At 37.1% G+C, this 22,771-nt stretch overlaps 2 protein-coding genes across 3 annotated transcripts; both read left to right on the top strand.

The window, feature by feature from the left end:
* Positions 1-4,942: 4,942 nt before the first annotated feature.
* On the top strand, positions 4,943-16,698 carry LOC122667872 (bifunctional TH2 protein, mitochondrial-like). 2 transcript variants are annotated; one of them, XM_043864325.1, is made up of 7 exons: positions 4,943-5,358; positions 5,473-5,581; positions 10,018-10,308; positions 10,521-10,935; positions 11,088-11,354; positions 12,755-12,809; positions 12,843-12,918. In XM_043864325.1, exons 1-7 carry the CDS (start codon positions 4,964-4,966, stop codon positions 12,886-12,888), a joined length of 1,578 nt encoding a protein of 525 aa, XP_043720260.1. In that variant the 5' UTR covers positions 4,943-4,963; the 3' UTR covers positions 12,889-12,918. The 2 variants fall into 2 exon arrangements, with proteins under 2 accessions (XP_043720260.1, XP_043720259.1); XM_043864324.1 differs by lacking the exons at positions 12,755-12,809; positions 12,843-12,918 and adding an exon at positions 16,247-16,698 and having other exon boundaries at positions 4,944-5,358.
* A 1,997-nt stretch (positions 16,699-18,695) lies between these two features.
* LOC122667873 (photosystem II reaction center PSB28 protein, chloroplastic-like) lies at positions 18,696-22,014 on the top strand. The gene is made up of 2 exons (XM_043864326.1): positions 18,696-18,828; positions 21,378-22,014. Exons 1-2 carry the CDS (start codon positions 18,723-18,725, stop codon positions 21,851-21,853), a joined length of 582 nt encoding a protein of 193 aa, XP_043720261.1. The 5' UTR covers positions 18,696-18,722; the 3' UTR covers positions 21,854-22,014.
* Positions 22,015-22,771: the final 757 nt, after the last annotated feature.

Raw genomic sequence — 22,771 nt, 5'->3', positions numbered from 1 at the left:
CATTGGAGAGTCCACTTCGGAGTCCGCTCTGACCCTCTCTCTTGTTCAACTCTTAATTTGTGGTGTGTAGATCTCCCTTTGACGTGGAAGTTCAGATTCTAACAACAACAATATCTATTTAGAGGAATTCGTATTCGAAAATCAGTTTCCTCAATTATCTGAATTTGTTCAAAAGCTAATTGGATGCAAATACAAATATTTCAATTTTAGACTAGATATTTTCCAAGTGGTTTAGGTCTGGTTATAAAAATATGATAAAATAATAGTTCTATAAATAATATTTTTATAATATATAAATGCAGTTAGTTATCAATTCACGGTATATTACAATTTACTAAACAAGAAATTAAATTAAAAAAAATTTGATTTATGAGGACATCTATATATTTTCATATGTGACACTTCAACATCAATCCTAGTGGAGTCGTCACTTGAATTTTTGTCTTCTTTAATTCTCTGGTGCTAAACACAAACAGTGAGATTGCAACACTGCTTTTTTCAGACTCACGACTCAACTCTCCATTCTTCACTAGAATACAAATGGATAGTCAAAAATTCATATTCGATTCATGTTAGTATTCGTTTAGGAGAAATCCGTACTTGAAAATTTGGTTTCCTAAAACTATCTGAATCCATTAAAAAGCTAATTGAATGCGGATACAGATAATGTAATATTCTATTCAAATTCAATCCGATTACATCCGTAATCCCGAGTTCATAAGCAAACAAAAAAATCTTCTCAAATTAGAAATAATCAATTACCCCAAAAAAATGTTAGGTAATCTACTGGCTCTTCAGGAAAGGAGTTTTATCCCCTCCCCTGAGCCTGTTGGATACTAGAGTTCTCTCCACCATCAATGAAATAGGCTCTCTCTCTCTCCACAGGCCAAATCATACCTTATGGATATGCTTTCCACATCAATCTTAACTTTCCCCTCAAGCTTCAACCCAAGGGATAGAGATTTGAAAAAGGTTGAAAGGTCATTAATTTTGAGGGAAAAAAGTATTACACAAATCTAAACAAATAGCCTACCCAGTACCCAACCACAGGTCAAACCAAAAAAAATCAGCAATCCATGTAGCTGAAAACCACATCTCTACCCAAAAAAAAAAAAAGAAGCTATGTCCGTAGACCATACTTTTAGAAGAGCATTCTGGTCTTTCTAACATAATTATATGGGGAACCGCAGGGGCCATGCATGTGCGGCAGCCTATGAGATTGCTGCACAATTAGGGTGAAAATTCAGCCAGTGGGTGGTCATTTCCGCCCCCAATGTGTCTGGGCATGGTCCCTGCATCCCATGCAGAGAACTTTTCTCCTAATTATATATACATGAAGGGAAAAAAAACTTGGTCTAGGAGTGTGCATCTTGCACCCAAACACATTGAGGGGTGGGGGGAAGAATCGTTATCCTCTCCTGTTACAGCACGGTGCTGTAACGCATCGTGCGGCAAATGTAGAGACCATGTGCATTATGTGGGGCCTGCTGTGCCACATGACATCTACAGCACTGCACGATGCGTTACAGCACCGTGCTGTAACTGGAGAGGATAAAAATTCAGGGAGGAAAGAATGACTACAATCTTAAGGAAAGTGACTCCAGTGGCACGATTCAACCCTATTGTATCTCCTAAAAGGTCTCCTATGTTGTACAGATGTTACAACATGATTGCCAAGCCATTAAGGTTAATCTATCTCTCAATGTTCTTAATTAGTGCATATTTAGTACTCTCTCTCTCTCTCTCTCTCTCTCTCTCTCTTATCCAGTTTTGTATTATTTTTTTGGTAATCCCCCTTCACATATGGGAAAAAAAATTACAACTTTTAACACCCCTAAATAAATAAATAAAAACTGGCATATGAGATAATAAAAATACCTTCGCATCCATGTGGTATTAAAAAAAAATAAAAATCATGGAAGTAAAAGAAAGGTACTTTCAGAATTTAGGATTTAAAGATTGTATATGTATTTGTTTGGTTGTATATTTATTCAAAATTAAGAAAGAGGGAAATTATTAAAATATTGAAAAAATATTTGAAGGCATAATGATCTTTATCCCGTCTAGTTCTCTACCCGGCCTAGTTCCCCAGTGCCCCTAACAAGGGGGGCACAATGACCACCCTACCCCTATCCGAACACTCTGCCGGGTGGGGACATGAGATCCCCCCCTATTAGAGGCACTGAGAAACTGGAGGAGATAATTTTCCCACCATTATAGGGCTATCTGAAAAGCATTATAAATTTTTTTCTCAAAATTATAATAACATTTGGACCTTCTCATCTATTTTGTAGTAAAAGATAATCAAATCACACAAGCACCCAATGTGCTGAATGGATCATAACTTTTGATTTAAAAAAAAAAGAAAAAAGCGGAGATGGGGCAATGAACTGTAAGCAACTAAACTAAATCAAACCTCTTGCATTCTTTGGACTCAATGGCTAAATAAACAAAGATTTTTTTTGGGTAGAATAGTAAACAATGATAGATGATAAAAAGAATTAATTATCCTCTCTATTCTTTCATGATAAATTAATTTGAACATAAATAAAAAGAAAATTCTTATTGTAATCAAGGTTTGTGAAAAAAGAAGTCATAATCTTTTTTTTCTTTGCCCTTTTAATATAACACATTTTTTTTAATGAGGGTAAATACTATCATTTCCCATGTTTACACAAAAAATATACAATTTTTAATAATGGCATAACGACATGAGTCATTTTCAAATTATTTAAAAAATCCTACATGAAAGGCAAGGGGCAATTAAAAGAAGGTAAGATACTATCATTTTCACTAGCATTTAAAAAAACTAACCAGTAACTATCTTACCCATAGAGAGAGAGAGAGAGAGAGAGAGAGAGAGAGACTTAACAATGTTTGATTTTTGACATGAGATCATGTTTTCCAGTTCTAGGTATACTTGAATAATATAAATAGATCATATGACAGATTCATTTAATTGGTCAAATTTTGGCAAAATACAAATAAGAGAAATGATAAAAAATGTGAGTTCAAATTTCTTAGAAGGAGAAAAGTACATTCTCAGTGGGAGAGTGTACCACACCTAGATATAGAAGGGGGCAAAATGACAGCCCTGTCCCCTATCTATGCAAGGCAAAAAACCGGAAATCCTGCCCCCTCATGATGCCAACACACACACTTTCATTGGTCCCAACAGAGAATGCCAACCCTTCATAAAATAACAAGAGTGCTAATGGAAATATGAAATCTAGCAACAATTTGTAGTTTTCTCTTACTTTAAACTCATATCTATTGCTCTTTCCCTACTTGTTAATAGGCTGAAACTTGATTGAATTGAATGAAATACTTATGAGATTTTGAAACTTTGTTGATGTAGCAAGTTATGTTGTAATAGTAATGGATCATACATGTTTTTCACCCAAAAAAAAAAAGAAGGAAGGAGAGTTGGTAGTGATGCCTCTAGGATTGATCAGTGAAATAGACAGATAAGGATGGTTGAGGGTGATTAAAGGAACCAGAAACAGATATGGAAAGTGATTTAAAACTTTTTCGAGGTATTGCAGTGCAAGTTCTGCTCTACTTGTGGGTGCTTGGGGGGAATATTCAATTCACCTACTTGTGTTCATCCCCTTTGGCTTTGTCCATCATGTTGCATGCCATTGCCATGTTTACCAACCATTTGTATACGCAAGAAACAAAATGGGAGACACTGGGGCCGCCATGTTCACCAGGGAGTTTCCTCTCAGGCGGGTGGCCCCAAGGGGGGAGGCAGAGTCTAACTCAGGACCTTCAGCTTTCTTAGGTCTCGTCCCTTGCCAATTGCACTACCCCTTGGGGTTTATGTATTTACTTTTTCCCTTACCATTGTAGACCTTTACGGATAATAACGTTTAACACACTACCATTGGTGTGACATGGGAGATGCTCCTACACTGCCATGATGAAACCCTCCACTTTGGTTACGTAGAGTAAGGAAGAAATTCCTCAGTGGAAGAGTGTACCGTCCACTTACTTTCAAACACAGAGAGGATGAAATGATCGCTTCACCCCCATAAAAAGTGAAAATCTTGTCACCATGATGCCAATGTGCGCATTCTCATTGACCCCACATACACACAGGAGCCATGCTCCCAACAGAGAACACCGACCCATAGAGTAATCAGCTAGGGTTGATGAGATAGTGGTGAACAGACAAGCCATCTAATAAGACGTGTCAATAAGGTCTCATTGAAGGAATCATCCTAGTCAATACCCAACATCGTTTTGTCTTTCTTTTGTCGATATTTCCATTTTCCACTCCCTTTTTTGCCATTGACAATCCAGTAGATCCAATTTATATTGCATCATTTCATGGCATGCTCCCTTACCTCCATCACAAGACTACTTTTGATCCGTAGTCAGGTTCATGGAATCATACATATAGACCGAAAGATACCAATCCAACGAACAGTCACTGTGGAGCCCATTGTTCTTGACTTTAGATTCACGACCTCTCTAAAAAGATCCATGGCCCACATGACTCATACTCCTACGTCAGAGTAAACTCTCCTTCCCTCCAACGCAAGTGTTTCACTTGCCTTCACTAGCCGTTCGATCAGTATAATTGTGGAGCCATTTACATTGATTGTCTTGTTCAAAATCTATAACACTCGTTGGATTGGAATATTCATCGTTACGTACATTATTAAGCTTACAACCAGAACTACGGGAGCACTAGCGCCCACCTCGTTGGAGCAGCAGCAGAGAGAGAGAGAGAGAGAGAGAGGAAAAGTGCTCCGTTTTCTCACAGGTGACATCTATAACAGCCGACGCTGTCCGATATATGGACCGCCCACCCCCAGTCCCCACTCGCTCACGAGGCCGGCCTCTATTTAAGACCACCGCCGGTCTCAGTCTCTCTTTCTATAATTCAGTTCTCCAGGTTTCTTCAATTGCGAAATCTGTTTCTCTTTCGATCTCTCTCTCTCTGTCTTGATTGTTGATGAGTTTCTTGTTCTATCCGATCAAGAACGCTAGTTTCAGAATCATCTCTGCTTCTGAAACAAGATTCATCGCCGTAGATCCTCTGAAACGACTGCTCCGATCTAGTTCTTCTACCGTGAGATTCCTGGCGAAACACAACTATCTTGATTGGAATCGGAGGACATCAACGTCTACGACTATAACGACGAAGAACACGGCAGCTGCGATGGCAGTGAAAGCAGTGCCGGACGAAGAAGGGATAGCGAGACGGTTCTGGATCAAGTTCAGGGATGAATCGGTTTTTGCGATGTACAGTCCTTTTGTCGTCTGTTTGGCTTCTGGTAAATTGGAATTGGAGACTTTCCGCCATTATATTGCTCAAGACGTGCATTTCCTTCGTGCTTTTGTTCAGGCGTGAGTTTCTAGTTGATTCTTCTATGGATTTTTTATTGTTGATTTAGGGTTTACGGGAGGATTTTGATCGATCGTTGGTGTGTGTGTGTGTGTGTGTGTGTGTGTTCACTCTAGGTATGAGTTGGCAGAAGATTGTGCCGATGATGATGATGACAAGTCTGCTATTTCTGAATTGAGGAAGCATGTCATGGAGGAGCTTAAGATGCACAAGTCTTTTGTCCAAGTAAGCTTAAGAGATAATTACAGTTTCTGTTTCTTCCTAAATTTTTGCAAATTTCTTTTGAGGCCTATCGGTTGAAATCCAACCAGTCCAAATATGAGGGTGTTTGAAACTTCTTGACCGCATTCAATTAACATTTCCTTTCTGAAGCATGGAGGCATTTAATAAAAAATCTCATTCAGAAGTCGCAAATTTAATTCCCCTAAGGATATGCACCATAGAGGACTTGAACAAGTACTAAAATATATCACCAAGAACTGAGGTAGGTTTTTAAGTTGCCTTTTGATTTCATTTCAAAATCTTCGTTTCTGTTTTCACATTTCTTGCAAAATCTCATGGTTAAAGTCCAGCAAGACTGAATGTTAGTAATGACATGATATTTTTCACTTCTTCAGCGAATTCAATAAACAATGCATGCCTTTTTGAAGAATTTTAGCGTTTAATAAAATATCAAAATTTTGAGTCACAATTCAAATTCATTTTAAGGTTATCGTTATTGAAGACTACTAAAATATGTCACCAAGAACTGAGAATGCACAGTATTGGCCATTTCTAACATTAACTCCAAAAGAAGAGGGCTTTGTATCTTTTTAGTTTCTTAATTTCTGGACTAAAGCTGCACAAATCATATGTAACTTATTAGGTATATTAGAGGGTTGTTAAATGAAAATTGGTAAATGAGTTACAAGTTTGTGACACACGTATGGATCAGGTGGATTCTGGTTAAGAACATTTGGCCTGGGTAACCAATAGGAATTGTAGGTAAGAGAAAGTTATGTAAGTTATTGGACTGATTGGAGTCTCTTTTATATTTTTTCCAATGGAAAGTAATTATCTGTGTCAGCCGGTTGCTCCATTGTGAACAAGTGGTCATAGGTTCGAGTCTGGAAACAGCCTCTCTGCAAAAGCAGTGGTAAGGTTGCATACATTATGACCCTCCCCGGACCCCACAGTGGCAGGAGCCTCATGCACTGGGTACACCCTTTAGTAGAATTGCTATATAATGCAGGTTAGCAGATTCAACCTTTTGGTATAAGGTTAAGATCCATGGGTTGATGAATTGGGAAGGTTAACTTAGTGTTGTTATATTAAAGCAAGAACCTATGTGAACACTTCCTTTAAAGTGGTGGAGTCTTGGTTTGTAGGCACTTCATACAGGTGATAGAGCTTTGTTGAAAGGAAAAATGAAATTCCCAGAGATCATAATTGGGCCATCCATATTACATCAGAGGTCCAGAGTTACTTTTCATTCTAGAGGTTTTTACTTCCATCTGTCTTATTTGGTGTTATGTATTTGAAGAACATCCCATTTCTTTTGAATTTATTTAGAGGGCCCAGGGGATTTCTGGAAATTTTAGAAGGGATGCTATTGTGGCTTTTGAATAACCACTTCTTGGTATTTAATTGAGTTCTGGAGCTTATTCAAGTCCAGGATTTGACATCCAGTGACTGAGCACCATTCAGTTTGATTTGTGAGGATCTTTGTCTTGGTTGTGCTGTTATTCCAAATAGTCTCATAAGCAGGAGTGTTCATTTTTTTCCATGTCAGATGACATTCTATCTGTTGTACCTGGTCTGTAGATAGAATGAAACATTGGGAAATTTGTGGCTGTTGTCAAAGTCCAGTTCTTTCATTTCTACTGCAGGCTGCTTCACTCATCAGGGGTCAAAATCGACGTTTCGTCTATGACTTGATGTCTGTACTCGTGAAAGTCAGCACTAACAAATCTGGAGATATAATGTGCATCTCTATCCTTTCACCCAAGTGTGCCTAAATGTTATGTCAAATAGCTAATAGATTGTGACTCTACCGGGGCCAAATATTGGAACATTGGAGTGGTTCTATACCATGAAATTCAGAACATGGTGTTGAAAAGTGATGGTTTCTTGAAATTCAAGGAGGACATGGAGTGAGTAAATTACTTGGACAAACATTCCAATTCTACGACCATGCTGGAATTACTTAACTAGGTTGGAGTCCCATGCCTGGATTGTTCCATTTGAATCTTTTACTGTTAAAAATCATATATTCCAAAGTCTGCATTGAAGAGCCAAGAAGTCATTTATTATGAGAGTGAATTGTGTTCTTTTTTTGGTTTGATTTTCTTTAATTAAATAAACTTGATTTGCCAAGTAGATATATATCAAAATAAACTATTAAGGAAAAAATAGCTCTCCAAATGTGTGTTGACATAAGTTACATCTTTGAATTCCTGTGATATAGAGGTCCAATTCAAACATATATCACTTTGATTTCACTGTCCAACAAAACTTACAGAGACATATTCATTACCTAGTTGAATACATCAAAAAACTATGATCACATCATGAAGTAATGTTATTTCCTTGCGTGTGCGAGCATGTGTGTTCGTGTGCACAAGCATGTGTGCGTGTGTGGATGTTGCATGTTATAGAAGCTGTATTTCTTATGCCAATATAGAAGTAACCCTAACGAAAAAACAGTATCACTGAAAAAGTTCTGGGGTATATGCATTAAGCTTTAAGATCTTAAAATGATTAAGTGATGTATGAGAGATTGTGATCAAAGAAATTACTAATTTTTCTGTATAATTTGAAAAAATACAACGGTCCTTTCACATAATAGGTTGCTTCAGTAGAAAGAGTCTCAGATTTTTTTGGTGGAACTGAAGAATTATTATCTACTTTACTTAGGAAATCCCTAAAATCAATTTCCTGCTACTGATAATGAGATATTTAAGAGTAATTTAGCCCATTAAAAAAAAAAGGCACACACCCAGTGCACGAGGCTCCCGCCACTGCAGGGTCTGGGGAGGGTCACAAGGTACGCAGTCTTACCCCCGCTCCGCAGAGAGGCTGTTTCCCGACTTGAACCCGTGACCACTATGTCACAATGGAGCAACCTTACTGTTGCACCGAGGTCTGCCCATTAAATTGCTACCTAATAATCTACTTCTCATACTTAAAAAGGCTAATGCTTACAGTAGAGAGTTATCTTGGATCACAACAATCAATTGCATCATAATGCATGTACATGGAATACAGTGCAACTATACATGTCCCATCACCATTCAGTGATGCTGGCGTGGAACATCTTATATGTAATACACTAAGAGATCGTTACGTTTGAATGTTTAAGAAAAAAATTTATTGTGGGTGAGAGAAAGTTATGTAAGTTATTGGACAGATTGGAATCTCTTTTATATATTTTCCAATCGAATGTAATTATCTGTATCAGCAGAATTGCTATATGGTACAGGTTAGCAGATTCAATCTTTTGGTATAAAGTTAAGATCCATGGGTTGATGAATTGGGAAGGTTAACTTAGCTTTGTTATATTGAAGCAAAAACTATGTGAACACTTCCTCTAATGTGGTGGAGTCTTGGTTTGTTGGCACTTCATACAGGTGATAGAGCTTTGTTGAAAGGAGAAAAAAAATTCTCAGATCATAATTGGGCTATGTGCATCCCTATTACATCAGAGGTCCAGAGTTACTTTTCATTCTAGAGGTTTTTACTTCCACCTGTCTTATTTGGTGCTGTATTTGAAGAACATCCCATTTCTTTTGAATTTATTGAGAGAACCTGGGGGATTTCTGGAGATTTTAGAAGGCATGCTATTGTAGATTTTGAATAACCACTAGGTCGCAATGGAGCAACCTTACCGTTGCACCGAGGTCCGCCCATTAAATTGCTACTTAATACTACTTCTCATACTTAAAATGACTAATGCTTACAGTGGAGAGTTATCTTGGACCCCAACAATCAATTGCATCATAATGCCTGTACATGGAATACAGTGCAACTATGCATGTCCCACCAGTCAGTGATGCTGGCATAGAACATAGATCAGTACGTTTGAATCTTTAAGAAAATAAAAATGATTGGATGCTTGATTGCATATGTGGTGTTTTAGTGATAGTGTGGAGTACAATTTGAGTGTTCTAGTCTAAAGAGATGACTATGAGTTTTAAGTACCGAAACCTTGCTGTCCATTAGTAGAATGTCCACATACTTGATTATAAGGGGCTATTTTATTGGACTTAGGACAAAGTGAAGACATACTGTCCTCAGATCTGGGACCGGCCTCATGTCTTAACATCTCTTTCTCCTTATTGTAAAGTTGGCTGGTGAGATGATGCACTTCCTTGCCAAAGGAAGCATCTCGATGTCAAACTTATATCATGATTGAGCGTTGCTTAAATCTTGGCTGCATTTTCCCTCTTTTCTGTGGTTCTCTGTTTTCAGTATTTTTTTTGTTCATTATCTATAAGAAGAATTTACAATTGAACTTAAATCTCTTATGTGCATTATTTTGAGTTAATATCTACTAGGTTTACTTATCAAATAAAATAAAAAAGGGGAAAAAATTCAATTGCATGCGTATTTATCTCCCCCGGCCGTCATTTTTTTGATCCATTTAGGTCTTCTATGCAAATTCTAAGGGAACTACTATGCAGGAATGGGGCTTTGATCCTGCAAATGAGATAAGTGCCACCTTGGCAACACTAAAATACACAGATTTCTTGTTGGCAACGGCATCAGGAAAAGTTGAAGGAGGAAAAGGTCATGGTAAAATTGCTACTCCCTTTGAGAAGACGAAAGTTGCTGCTTATACGCTGAGTGCTATGACACCTTGCATGAGACTTTATGCCTTCCTAGGCAAAGAGCTACGGGCACTTCTGGATCCCGAGGAAGGCAGTCACCTCTACAAGAAATGGATTGACAACTATGCCTCTGAAAGTTTTGAGGTTTGTTTCGTTAGTAATACATTATAATTTTTATTCCACCCACCCTCCCTTTTTTCTTTCGGTGGGTCTTTAAACCAATAGACTCTCTGTGTCTCTGATACTGCCATTAATTATTTTTTGATCGGTTAGTGCCATTAACTTTAATTGCGTAATACTGCACTTTCTACTCAAGCTGCTCATCCAAATTTTTCCTCCCTCCTGAATGTGCACAGACATCAGCTCAGCAGACTGAGGAGTTGCTTGATAAGCTAAGTGTCTCTTTGACAGGCGAGGAACTTGAAGTCATGGAAAAGCTTTATCATCAGGCTATGAAACTTGAGATAGAATTTTTTACTGCCCAACCAATTGTTCAACGAACTATAGTTCCTTTCACTAGAATGCTTGACCCTGCGGAGTATCATCTTGTTCTATTTTCTGATTTTGATTTGACGTGCACTATAGTTGATTCCTCGGCCATTTTAGCGGAGATTGCAATATTAACTGTACCAAAAGCTGATCAGAGTGGAATGGAAAATCCTCTTCCCCGGATGTCATCTGCTGATCTGAGGAACACATGGGGTGTTCTTTCAGGACAGTATACAGAAGAGTATGAACAATGCATAGAGAGCGCTATGCCCCCAGAGAAAGGTATGCAAAGTTGGTGCTTTTCTTGGTTTCTGTATTTTCATTTTTCATTCAAAGCATTGTATTTCTGAAATGGTCTCAACTGTGATGATTTACTATTCATGGATACCTTTATTAATGTTTCCACCATCTTCTTTTTTTTTTTTTTTTTTCAGTGCAAGACTTCAACTATGAAGAGCTATCCAAAGCACTTGAGACTCTCTCAGACTTTGAGAAACGGGCAAATGCAAGAGTGATTGAGTCAGGGGTACTGAAGGGTTTAAATCTAGAGGACATAAAAAAGGCTGGTGAGCGTCTCATACTCCAAGATGGCTGTACTGGTTTCTTCCAGACAATTGTACAGAATGAAGAGCTGAAAGCTGATATCCATATACTTTCTTATTGTTGGTGTGATGATCTCATTAGATCAGCGTTTTCATCAGGTATTTTCTTTACTACTTGGTTGGGATCCTAATTTTTTTTCCGCTAATGTTTTTCACGCCTTTACTACCACTCCTGGTTACCAGTGCAGTTTCCTCAAATTCTGGTCTTTCATAGTTCTGTATTGTTGGACTTCTCTGTTTCTTTTATGCTGGTAGTTGATTTCAAGGTCAACTCAACAAAACTTATTAAAGGCTTAAACTGGCTACTTGATTCATTTCCGCTGTCCCACACTTCTACCATTCTTAGCCTATGTTTTGGACTTAGTTGTCAAGCCATCACGTTGCTCCAGGCCCCCTCCAACGCGTTGGGTCGCCTAGATGCTGTGACAACTATGATTTTGGATCAACTACCGGAGTTCAAGGTGTTGCATTTTAATATAATGTTAGTTTCTTCTTCATACATCTTGCAAAAATTTGGATTCCATAAATTTCTTGTAACACTATTTAATTAGACCAGCCATTTTTTTAAGGTTTTGAATTGATAAAAAGTACGACTAAATCGTTAAGTGGACCAAGATGCATTATTTTTTCAAAGTTAATTGCTGTTATTTATGCTAATTTGAGCTAATATCTCATAGTTTGATCAAGTCACATTTTGAAAGTTCCTATATTGGCCTGGTTTTGTTTTGTCTTGTGTTCTACTCTCTTTATTTCCAGCGAAGTACATGTTCCTGGGAAAGGTATCAAGTTGATTGATCAGTAAACTATGGGAACTGTGGTCAGTGGGTTCATTTGGGTAATGATAGATGTCCACTGTTGCAACTGTCTGATTGATTATTGCTATGTTCCAGTCGATAGTTTTTTGGGAGTTTTAGATGGATCTGCAGATTCATTTCTCCACTCTTTCCATGATGGTTTCGATGAAGAGTTGCTGTCGATTTGATGATTGAATTTGGGTTAAGGGAGGTCCAGTTGGTTACTGGGAAGAGCTATATTCTCTGCTGGAGAAAAATCATCGGGGGAAATAAAAAAGTTTCTTTTGAATGTAAACTGGGGGTGTCATGCCCCAAAAAGAACACGGTATTACTGAATATAAGCAAATGCTGTAATATATACAATCGATAGATTCTCGCTAAGGTTGTAGATGACCGTGCATGCATTTTAGAATAATCACCACTGCTTTACACTCCACCTATGCTATTGCTTGTATTCTTACAGGGACCATTGCTTGTATTCTTACATGGAGGCTTCTTTCTTAATAGATGCATTTGCTGTCATCTTTTGATGATGAGAAGTTTACTGGGGTTCAGATAGGGACTACCGGATACTGATGATCCTGCTATCTTTTTTATATTTTTTGAAATCATCAGATCTAGGGCATAAGATGTTTGGAGTGAACAAAATGAGTTTCACATGTGGAGTGTTGATGATACTGCATTTTGTTTTTCTTTCAAGTACAGAAGTGATTTGGTGCAGTGATCCTCCAATTATGCATGACAACCTCCCCCCAAAAAAAAAAAAAAAAGAAAGAGAAAAAAGCATGATGAGTATCAAATTATCAACTTGGAAGGGTCTTCTAATATTTGGATTTTAAATCCTAAATACTTTTTGGCATTTTCATTGCTTAAGACAGTGGAAGCAGTGTCCGCCCTTCAAGTTCGAGACCACTCCTCCAACTTCCCTCCTGTCAATCTCAACTTCCCCCCTGCCGCTGACCTTGCCCAGAAGCCTGCCCCTGCCCATGACTGAATTCATCGGAAGAGGCTCAGAAGAGGTTTGCTAATCTCATATCTTAGAATGTGTCTGCGATGTGCATTTGAAACCAAGGATCATGTCAGAGCGCTCTTTGAGGCTTCCTCATTAGTTCCCTGTTATATTTAGACCCAACACATCGTTTATCATTGTTAGACGTCTTCGTTGAAATGCGGTCAGTTAAATTACTACTTTATATGTTCTCAACACGTCTCAGGTGGGTGCTAGTAATTGTGATATAATGAACTTTAAAATAGCACACTTGGACAGTTTTGTATATATTATTCCTTATTTTACCTTTCCTTTGATGCACAGATGTAGCGTTATGGTGATTGATGGGTAACCAATCACCTAACAGCTAGGGATTAGAAACCAACACATGATCGAGAACCGCAGATCTAGCTAATAATCAACTGGGAATAAATCCAGCAATATGACTAAGTTGACTCAGATCTGATCCAAATTCCAATGTCCTAGAGGGAGTTTAGATTGGTATTCCAAGGTTTGGAGTTAATCCAATGACCAGATTTGAAATATTATTAAGTCACAAAATAGCAGGTAGCTAAAATAGAAACCAGATTTGGTATCTAACAGAAATAGAAAGTAGAATCCAAGGAATTTGCAAGTAAGACTCAAAATAGGAACATTGAAAAGAATTAGAAACTAGCTGGATAGAAAATAGCAAGTCCAGATTTAGTAACTAATAGAAGATGGTAAATGGGAATTGAAATAGAAACGTATAACTGTAATAGAGGTAAGGTTGAACAGAATTAGCAAGTAAACCAGAATTTAGAAGCTAACAAAAAATAAATAGTAGTGGGGAAGTAGTGCTGTAACAGTATATAAGAGAAGGCAGTGAACTGCCATCAAAACTTGTGATCGATGGAAGAAAGGAGAAGGGAACATCAGCACTATGTCCTGATCTGAAAATTGAGAGAAGACTGAGAAAAGTAAGATAACCGCAAAGCAAAATAGAAACAGTTAACTAGTATGAACAGGATTGGAGACTAAACACAGATCTGACATTGATTGAATGACGAAGAAGGATATGAACTAGGCCTCCCAAAAGCAGGAAAGCGCGCCCTGAGTATGGTAGGAGGGATCCCTTACAATTTTAGTCTCTATTCAAAATTGAAGTTATTCTCGAACATTTGAAAAAAAAAAAAACTAACTACTAAATGTATAGGACTTAAATCCCTAATATTTGGGCTTATAGAATTGACCTATTACTTAGGAGACTCATGGAAAGATTTAGAGATTGTAAGAAGGGTCTCCATATGGTATTTATTGACCTTGAAAAAGCTTATGCAGAGTCCCTAGAGAGTTAATCTGGCAAGTACTAGAGAAGAGAAGTGTTTCAACTAAATATGCGGACATAATTACAGATATGTATGATGGTGTGGTGACTAGTGTATGAACTGTGGGGGGTCAAGGTAGTGAATTCCCAATTACTATAAGATTTACATCAAGGATCAACTTTAAGCCCTTATTTGTTTGCGCCTATCATGGATGATTTAACCAGACATTCAACATAACTACTTATTGGTGGAAGGAAATCTGGCAACTACCATTGCATTGATGAGCCCTATCATCAGGTTCCCTTGAGGTTTGCACATGCTAGTTCAGCTAATGATGTGGCAGATCTGTTGGCTAGGCAAGGCACTGTTGACGTGGAGCTCCAGGAATTCTATTCCATTGCCAGATGAGAGAATGAGTTCTACTGCATTTGATGTATCTTCTGTTTTGGGTGTCATCTCTGTTGTGTTTTTTTTTTTTCTGTTTTTATTTTCTATATTAATAATTAATTTAACATTTGTAAATTGCTTATATGATGGAGCAACATGGTTGATCAAATTGGAGATCAATTGATCGGCCCTTTGCAATTTGCTTGTTAACTGGTATGTTGACTGGAATTCCTCCATTGAATCCTGATCAGTCCACCTCACAACAGCTTAGCCTTCTTACAAGTCAAAGTTTAGCTGAATTAAATGGATGTGACTGGAGATATGATGGATTTACTAGGGGATGTTTGTAGATTCTACAACCAAATTTACAGATTACTCTGTGAACTTCAGTTGCTTCAACAGCTTCAAACTTCAATCTGTCCCCAGAAGATACTGTTTCCTCTTTGGGTATTGAATTTATGTGAGACTTGTTTCTTGTTTTCTTGATTCCTGATTGCTGCATCTTCTTAGACTTGTAAAAGGGCGTACCCAGTGCATGAGGCTCCCGCTACTGCAGTGTCTGGGGAGTGTCACAATGTACGCAGCCTTGCCCCTGCTTTCGCAGAGAAGCTGACTCCAGACTCGAACCCGTGACCACTTGGTCACAATGGAGCAACCTTTACCGTTGCACCAAGGCCCGCCCTCGTTCTTAGACTTGTGTACCGTGAAATTACTCTCTCTTTCTCTCTGGCTAAAAATCTTTGCTTCTAATATGCATTAACTGCACAAGTGTGCATTTCCAAAGCAAGCTAGCAAGCATCTTATGAATGTGTGTGTATTGTCTCTAGAAGTCGAATGATTGTGTTTTATCTGTCATATCAATTTGGTGAAAATCGTAACTGACTAAGTTCTGAATTTCTGTCGACTATTTTTGGTTGACTGTCAGATAGCTGATGATAATACTGTGGCTGCCTCAAGTTTTGTCACTATAAATCTGGTTTTTTAATGCTGCCAGGATCCCCTCCCTCCTCTCCCCCCCCCCCCCGCCCCGAACTCATGATCATGTTTATGTGTCTGAATTCAGTAATTTGGATCTTAATAGTTAATTGACATTGGCTAGTTTTGACTAGCATTAATTATACAAGCATTATACTTTATGTTATTTCTGCAAGCAAATATTATGTCAAAAAATCATAAGGTCAATTTGGGGGGAAAAATGGAAGACAAGAGGCGAGGCTATGTTTGCACAGTATTTTGTTTGACATTTATTATCTTGTGGTGAATGCAATAAGTGGTCCAAATTGCATGTTCTTTCACAATAAATTTTGGAGAAATAATATGATATTGGAAATCGTCAAATCTTGTTTTTGTGCTTGGTTTCCTTAAATTGAATGTTGTACATGACTGGCCGGGATTCCTCTTGTTCAATACCCCATGATAAGTCTCTGAAACTGCTTTTTTTTCTTTTCTTTCTTATGTGCTATAATTATTGCTGGAGAAGACATTTAAAGTTCTACACCTGTTTCTATTGAGCAGGGGGGCTAAATGTTTTGAATGTACATGCAAATCAGTTTTCTTATGAAGAATCCATCTCTACGGGTGAGATTATTATGACGGTACAGTCGCCCTTGGACAAGGTTAAAGCTTTTAAGGAGATTCTAAACAATCGTGGTAATGATGGCAAGAACTTGTTGTCTATATACATTGGAGACTCGGTGGGTGACTTACTGTGCCTGCTGGAAGCGGATGTAGGCATCGTTGTAGGATCAAGCTCAAGTCTGAGGAGAGTTGGGAGTGAGTTTGGTGTTTCATTTATTCCATTGTTTTCTGGTTTGGTGAAGAAACAGAAGGAATTCGATGGCAGCTCTTGTAATTGGAAGGGGCTGTCTGGCATTCTTTATACGGTCTCTAGTTGGGCCGAAATACATGCCTTCATTTTGGGGTCTTAGAACCATATATTGTAGCCTTGCAGAAAAAGAAAAAAGGAACCACATTTTGATTTGTCTATTTTTTCCCCCCCTACTTTTTTGGGAAAAATATTTAGGAGTCCAGAAAAAAATAGGATTTCCAAGAAAAAAGACATCAAAGTTGTTACTTGTATGAGGGAGAAAGATCTGGTAACATCAAAATGGGTGGAATTATCAGACTACCTTTCCACATGGCACAAAATAGATGCGCATGTTACAAGTTTTTCCCAGACTTGCTGGTTCAAGCAATTTCTGTAAAGGTTGGCTCATTTGCACAGACCTTATAAATTCCTTTGTTTGCTTGCTTAGTTGTGCCATGTGGAAGGATGTTGCAGCAATTCTAACAGCTGGATATAGAGGGAATTGTTTAGATTAGCCATGTCACAAATTTCAGTTTTGAATTCAATCATACACCTGTCCCTTATGTATTCATACATTATCTTTGTAGTTCATAGTCCATACATTCTCTTTATAATATGGAACTTTTAAATACTTTATTGTGCCACTTGGCAAATTCAGTTTGGCAAAAACTTATCATGTGAGCAAGGGGTCAATAGGAGTGTGTGTGGAAGCATTAGATTGGCGGTCATTTTTTTTTGTCTTTCATGGGGGCGGGGCAGTCATTTAGCTCCGGTCTGTGTCTGGATGTGGTGCCCCCATAAGAAACATTTTTTCATAGATTATTTAAGTGTCCTAGTTGATCAAACTAGAAAACCTTTCTCATTTTAATGCAAAAGATCATTCTAATGGCAGATTTTGATGAACTTTTCAAAATAGCGCATCTTTTGGATAGATAGTACATGATTTGGATTAGCCACTTGTTATTTTTCGAGGACATTCAATTAAGTATTCTCCTATCTATTGTCATGTATCTAACAAATGTCTTTGCATGTTGGTGGTATTTTGATTCATTGCTGGCCCTTTTTCTACAATTTTGAATTTTTAAAGCTCTATTTAACCACTTGAAAAACTCTCTAAGGCTGAAATTTTGCCGTACGGTCTACCTATTTCCAAAATTGAACCACCACGTTACAGATATATTCGACCATTTTGATAAGCTTATTAAAGTGGGATGTTTTAAAAAGTTTTGCCCCTCAATACAAATTTTTTAGTAAATAACTCCAATTTAATATTCTAGACTTCATTTTCCAAAAATAAATTATGGTATTTTAGGCAAATGGCCATTAGTCAATCTAAGGTTAAATTGTGTTTCTCAATCAATTATGTCCAAAAAATTTTATATAAGATAAATTATAATTGACAACAAATTAAAGTAAATGAAAATAAAATTAATTTAATAATTATAAATTGATTTTTAGGCAAGAGATCATTGTCTGGTCAGTGTAGCACCTACACCAACGTGGGGGCTAATGAGAGTGCTTACAAGGGCACCAATATGGATGTGATTTTTTATTTCATTGGGGGGGGGGGGGGAGGAGGGTGGTACTTTGCACGTTCCTATGTCTGGGCAAGAGCCAGGTGACTAGGTAGTTTTCTTTTCCCTATATTTTTATAGGTGTTTTTCTTTTTTCTAGAAACAAGTAGAGCCTGGAATAAAAAGGATCCTTCTAAGCGTCATTATACCTAATGAAGTATAATGTTTCACTATTTGGCACTTGTTAATACATGGGTTAGTCCATATGATAGATGACGACCACATATACATCTTAGTGGTCAAATTTAAGTCCAAAGTAAAGAAAGTTTCTCAAACTCTAATTCAAGTTTTAATAAAATTATAAAAATACCATCAGATGGAAATAAATATAAAATACAAAATAACATCTTTTGTAATTTTAACTACTTCCTCTACTCATTTTAACCTGCAATTTTACCATTGACATGCTTACCCGGTCCTTTTATCACATAGACTAACCAATGTAATGCCATGTGGTTAATAGTGAAATATTTGGCAAAGAAGGGGCTCTGGATTGTGGGCTCTCTGTCTCTCTCCTCTCCACTCTAACCCCTTAAAAAGTAGTTAGAAGAAATGAGCAACGAATGGCTGTCCAAGTTACACACTTCACCAATCGAATCTCCAACTGGAAATGCGTTGCAGTTCTTCCACATCTGTATCTCCAATGGCGACGCTTCAGTCCCTTGCATTATCCTCTTCAGTTTCTCATTGTTCACAGCAACGACGCTTTCCTTCAGGTCATTTCTCTTCTTTGCATTCCAGACAAAATATAATTCATCTTTAGCGAAGGACTTTGTTTTTAATGTTTGCTAATAATTTCACTTTAGGCTAACAGCAAAAGTTAAGAAATAGTCCCATTTAAGTTATTCTGATGCTTTATATGGACAGGTTTTGTGTACTTTACTGAGTTTCACCAAGAATCAGTATGTTAGGTAGATGGTACAATGCTTGACGGAAAGTGGTTTTCTATTCCCTCTACCCGCTCCCCTTTATTTTGATGATACTGTGAAAAAAACTGAAAATTTAAGGCTTTTTTTTTGGGGGTGAGGGAGTGTTGTTTATCTTACATAATAGATTTTTTGGCTTTCAGGAATATTGCGTTTATGAAATGGGCTTTCACATTCTTTATGTTTCTATATTTGATATATGTTTTGTTGTTTTACTGGTTTAGATGATAACTTTTTTTTGTTTCAGTTGAAAGGTAGGATAGAGGAGTATTGCTTGATTAATTATGAGATTTTCTGGGTTACGATCATCATATGAAATCTAATTCAATTCCCACCCAACTCCCCTCCCCCCCACAAAAAAAAAAAAAAAGGGGGTGGTTGTAACGGTACCATCCTTGACCTTCATACTGTGGTCCCAATTGCACCAATTTGTACCTGATTCCTCTGCGGCATACAAAACTAGAAACCAAGGCTTTTAGAGTTTTAATTTTAATTTTAAAATATTTTTCAAATAAATTGCTGTTGCGCAGCTGTTCAAGACCATTGAAGTTGAGATTCCAACATAATAGTTCTATTCCTTTCCATTTAAATTTGGTATAATCCTCTATATCTAATGTAACCAATAATTTTCGATGAATTACCATTTGCGTACCACCTAAAGCACACTGACGTTTACCAGTGACTACCATGTAATATTGCATTCAAATTGTACCTGAAATTATTTATAAGTAGAAGTCCCACTACTAGTACCATTTCCTTGTAGAGGTCCTCTGTGTGTGTTTGTGTGTGTGTGTCTGGTATCTTTACTATATCATTTCCTGGCAATTGAGTTCTACATGTGATTTGAATGGTTGGTACCAAGAATTATTTATTAGTTCCTTATGATTTTGTCGTATATGCATTGGTGGATATATTAAATTACTAAGAGGAATGTTTGATCAGGAGCGGGTTGCCAATGGTTTTAATTTCCATGTTGAAGAACTAGGATGTTCGTTGTACTTGAAAATTCTTGAAATCAGGGTATCTGGTGGCTTTACAGGAATGAAATTGTTTTTAGTATTTATACACAAGGTAATGAAATTGCTGACAATGGTTCTTAGCTCCTTTTCCTGTTGGTTTGTCCTTTTGGCAATTAGTCCAAGTTTTAGAAGTCCTGATGCTAGCAGTTTAATCATGAAATAAACACTCTAGTTGATCTATTTTAAGTTACATCTCAATAGCAGCAGGGGAAAAAAGTGGAGATTTTCCCACAAAATTTTTTTTGGCCCTCTTCCTTTACATCCATTAATGACTCAAATTGTATTATGAATTTGGGGTACTAAAAAGATGAGGGGGAACATATAGTTTTTTTTTTTTTCCCCTTCCCTTTATTTACTTATTTATTTTTGAACTGGAAGCACCACAAAGATCTGTCAATCAATCTAAAAAAACTTTAGCATGAATATCTTCAAATGAATTTCTGCTTCTACACTTTCTTTTCTCTTCTTTAATTATATTTGCAATTGAAGATGTTTGTTGCTGGAACTTGATGATGAATTCTCTCTGGAAATAATTATATTTTATAACATTTCCCTGTCCCTTTTTTTTTTTTTTTACTGGATAGCTTCCCTATCTCGTTTTGAGATGTGGGAGGAATATGGTGCATACATTAATGGACCTCAAATATATGAAAGGTTAGTGAGTTTTCTGTAAGCTTCTTTTTGTGGAACTACATTCATTTTTGGAAGTGAAGTTTATCCAACCATGAAATGACTTTGTTAGGGAGCTATATGGAATGAATTCTTAATTATTACTGTTACTCAATATGTTATGGTCAACATTTTTGTATTTTTTTTATCAGTTCAAGTCCTATGCCTTGTACATTAAAAGGTGATTTTTTTTTCTTCTAAGTTACTCTCTCTCTCTTTCTCTTTTCTGTGTTTTTTTTCTCCCCCTTTAGAAATTTGTTGAGATTGTGCATGCATTTATATTTAGCCTCTCATAAAACTCCAAGCAATAATATATTTTTCTTTCTGATAAATGTTCAAGCAACAATATATGCATTTCCTGCACATTTATATTTTATTTTTATATGTCGATTTCTATATTTATCTGTGATGGTTTTCACTTTTTATTTTTGGGTATCAGTCATACTTGTGTTGGTCATTTGTGTATGACCTTTTAACATTAGCAACATGGTTTTCAGAGAGGTTATGAAACTAAACTGCATATGTTTTTTGTATCATCCTTGACAAATTACATCAAAAAAGTTTGGGGAAAAGGAATCTGTAGTAGGTCATATTTCCATCGCATATGTACATGTAAGTTGAAGTTCTTGATGTTTCAAGCTTTATGTGCAGGCTTGATATCTTTAACTTCAGTAGTATGTCGGAGTGTATGTTCCTCGTTCAATGGAAAATCCTTGGAACTATCTCGTCCACGGTGGGCCTCGTTAATAGGAAACTGTCATACACCTAGACCGATAACAATGATGGTCAAGCCAACGATTCAGTTCATCCAAGGAACTGATGAGCAGACAATACCGGATGTAAGGCTAACCAAATCAAGAGATGGTACAAATGGTATGGCGATATTCAGTTTTGAACAACCCTCTGTATTTGACTCATCGAAGGAACTTGGTGACATTACAGGCTTTTACATGATTGATGAGGAAGGAGTTCTTCAGTCAGTTGATGTCAATGCGAAGTTTGTGAATGGAAAACCTGCAAGAATAGAAGCAAGATATGTAATGCGGAGTCCTCGCGAGTGGGATAGGTTCATGAGATTCATGGAGCGCTACTCTAATGAGAACAACTTACAGTTCATCAAGAAATGAGGCAATGTACATCCTTCCCCACCCTGCTTTCTTCCCATTTCATATGTAATTTTGTAACATTTTGTAGTTAGGCTCTGTTACTTGACAAGCTTTATGACACTTGATTTGACTAAAATACGATGTCCCCTTTTATCTTGATGGGCTTTGCCATATTTAGGTAGCGTTCAGTTCTGTCCTTGTTCCACACGTACAAGACACTACAAGTCAAATTGTATCTTATCGATTTCTGTAACCACGAAGCTGAATTTCAGGAGAAGAACATGAAATAGGCAACCGATATGGCTTGTTGAAGTTGTGATGGACCAACAAACTATCCTAGGTTGTTGGATTTCTGCAAGCTGAATGTCTTTATGACCAAATTTTGTCTAACAGTTATTTTGCATTCTAAGATATAATATAAGCTGTGGGCTTGTCTAATTTGGAGTTTCATGAGAAGAAGGTGTCTCTTTGAGGTCATGTATATTGACTGTTTCAGAATATTCGTTTTTACTAAATAAATACCATCTGAACTGGAGAAGAAGACTTTAACCTTGGTTGATTGCTGATATTCAAAGCAGGTGCATTGGTTTTCCTTGTTTCATTTGCACTGGCACTTCTGTTTGTTCAACTTCTTTTTTTTTTTTTTTGGGGGGGGGGGGGAGGGTGAGAAATAGAGTAAATGTTTTAAATTGAAGTGAGAAAACATTTTCACAATTTGGTTTTCCAAAATATTTTTATTTCAGAAATATTTCTACAATAATCTGGGTTAAAGACCCCAATCATAGTATAGTGCTGATGCTGAAAATCATGTTTACTACTTTACTGGCTAACCTTGGCATTTTATGTTATTTTTTCAGTTCTTTTTTGTTTTTTTTTTTTTTTTTCCTTTGAGGGGGGAGGGGGTGTTGGTGGGAGTGGCTCCTTTTTTTTGATATACCA

The sequence above is a fragment of the Telopea speciosissima genome, chromosome 7, assembly GCF_018873765.1.
Source record: "Telopea speciosissima isolate NSW1024214 ecotype Mountain lineage chromosome 7, Tspe_v1, whole genome shotgun sequence".
Classification (NCBI taxonomy): domain Eukaryota; kingdom Viridiplantae; phylum Streptophyta; class Magnoliopsida; order Proteales; family Proteaceae; genus Telopea; species Telopea speciosissima.
The sequence above is the reverse complement of the archived record's forward strand: the minus strand, read 5'-3'. Positions and strand labels throughout refer to the sequence as shown.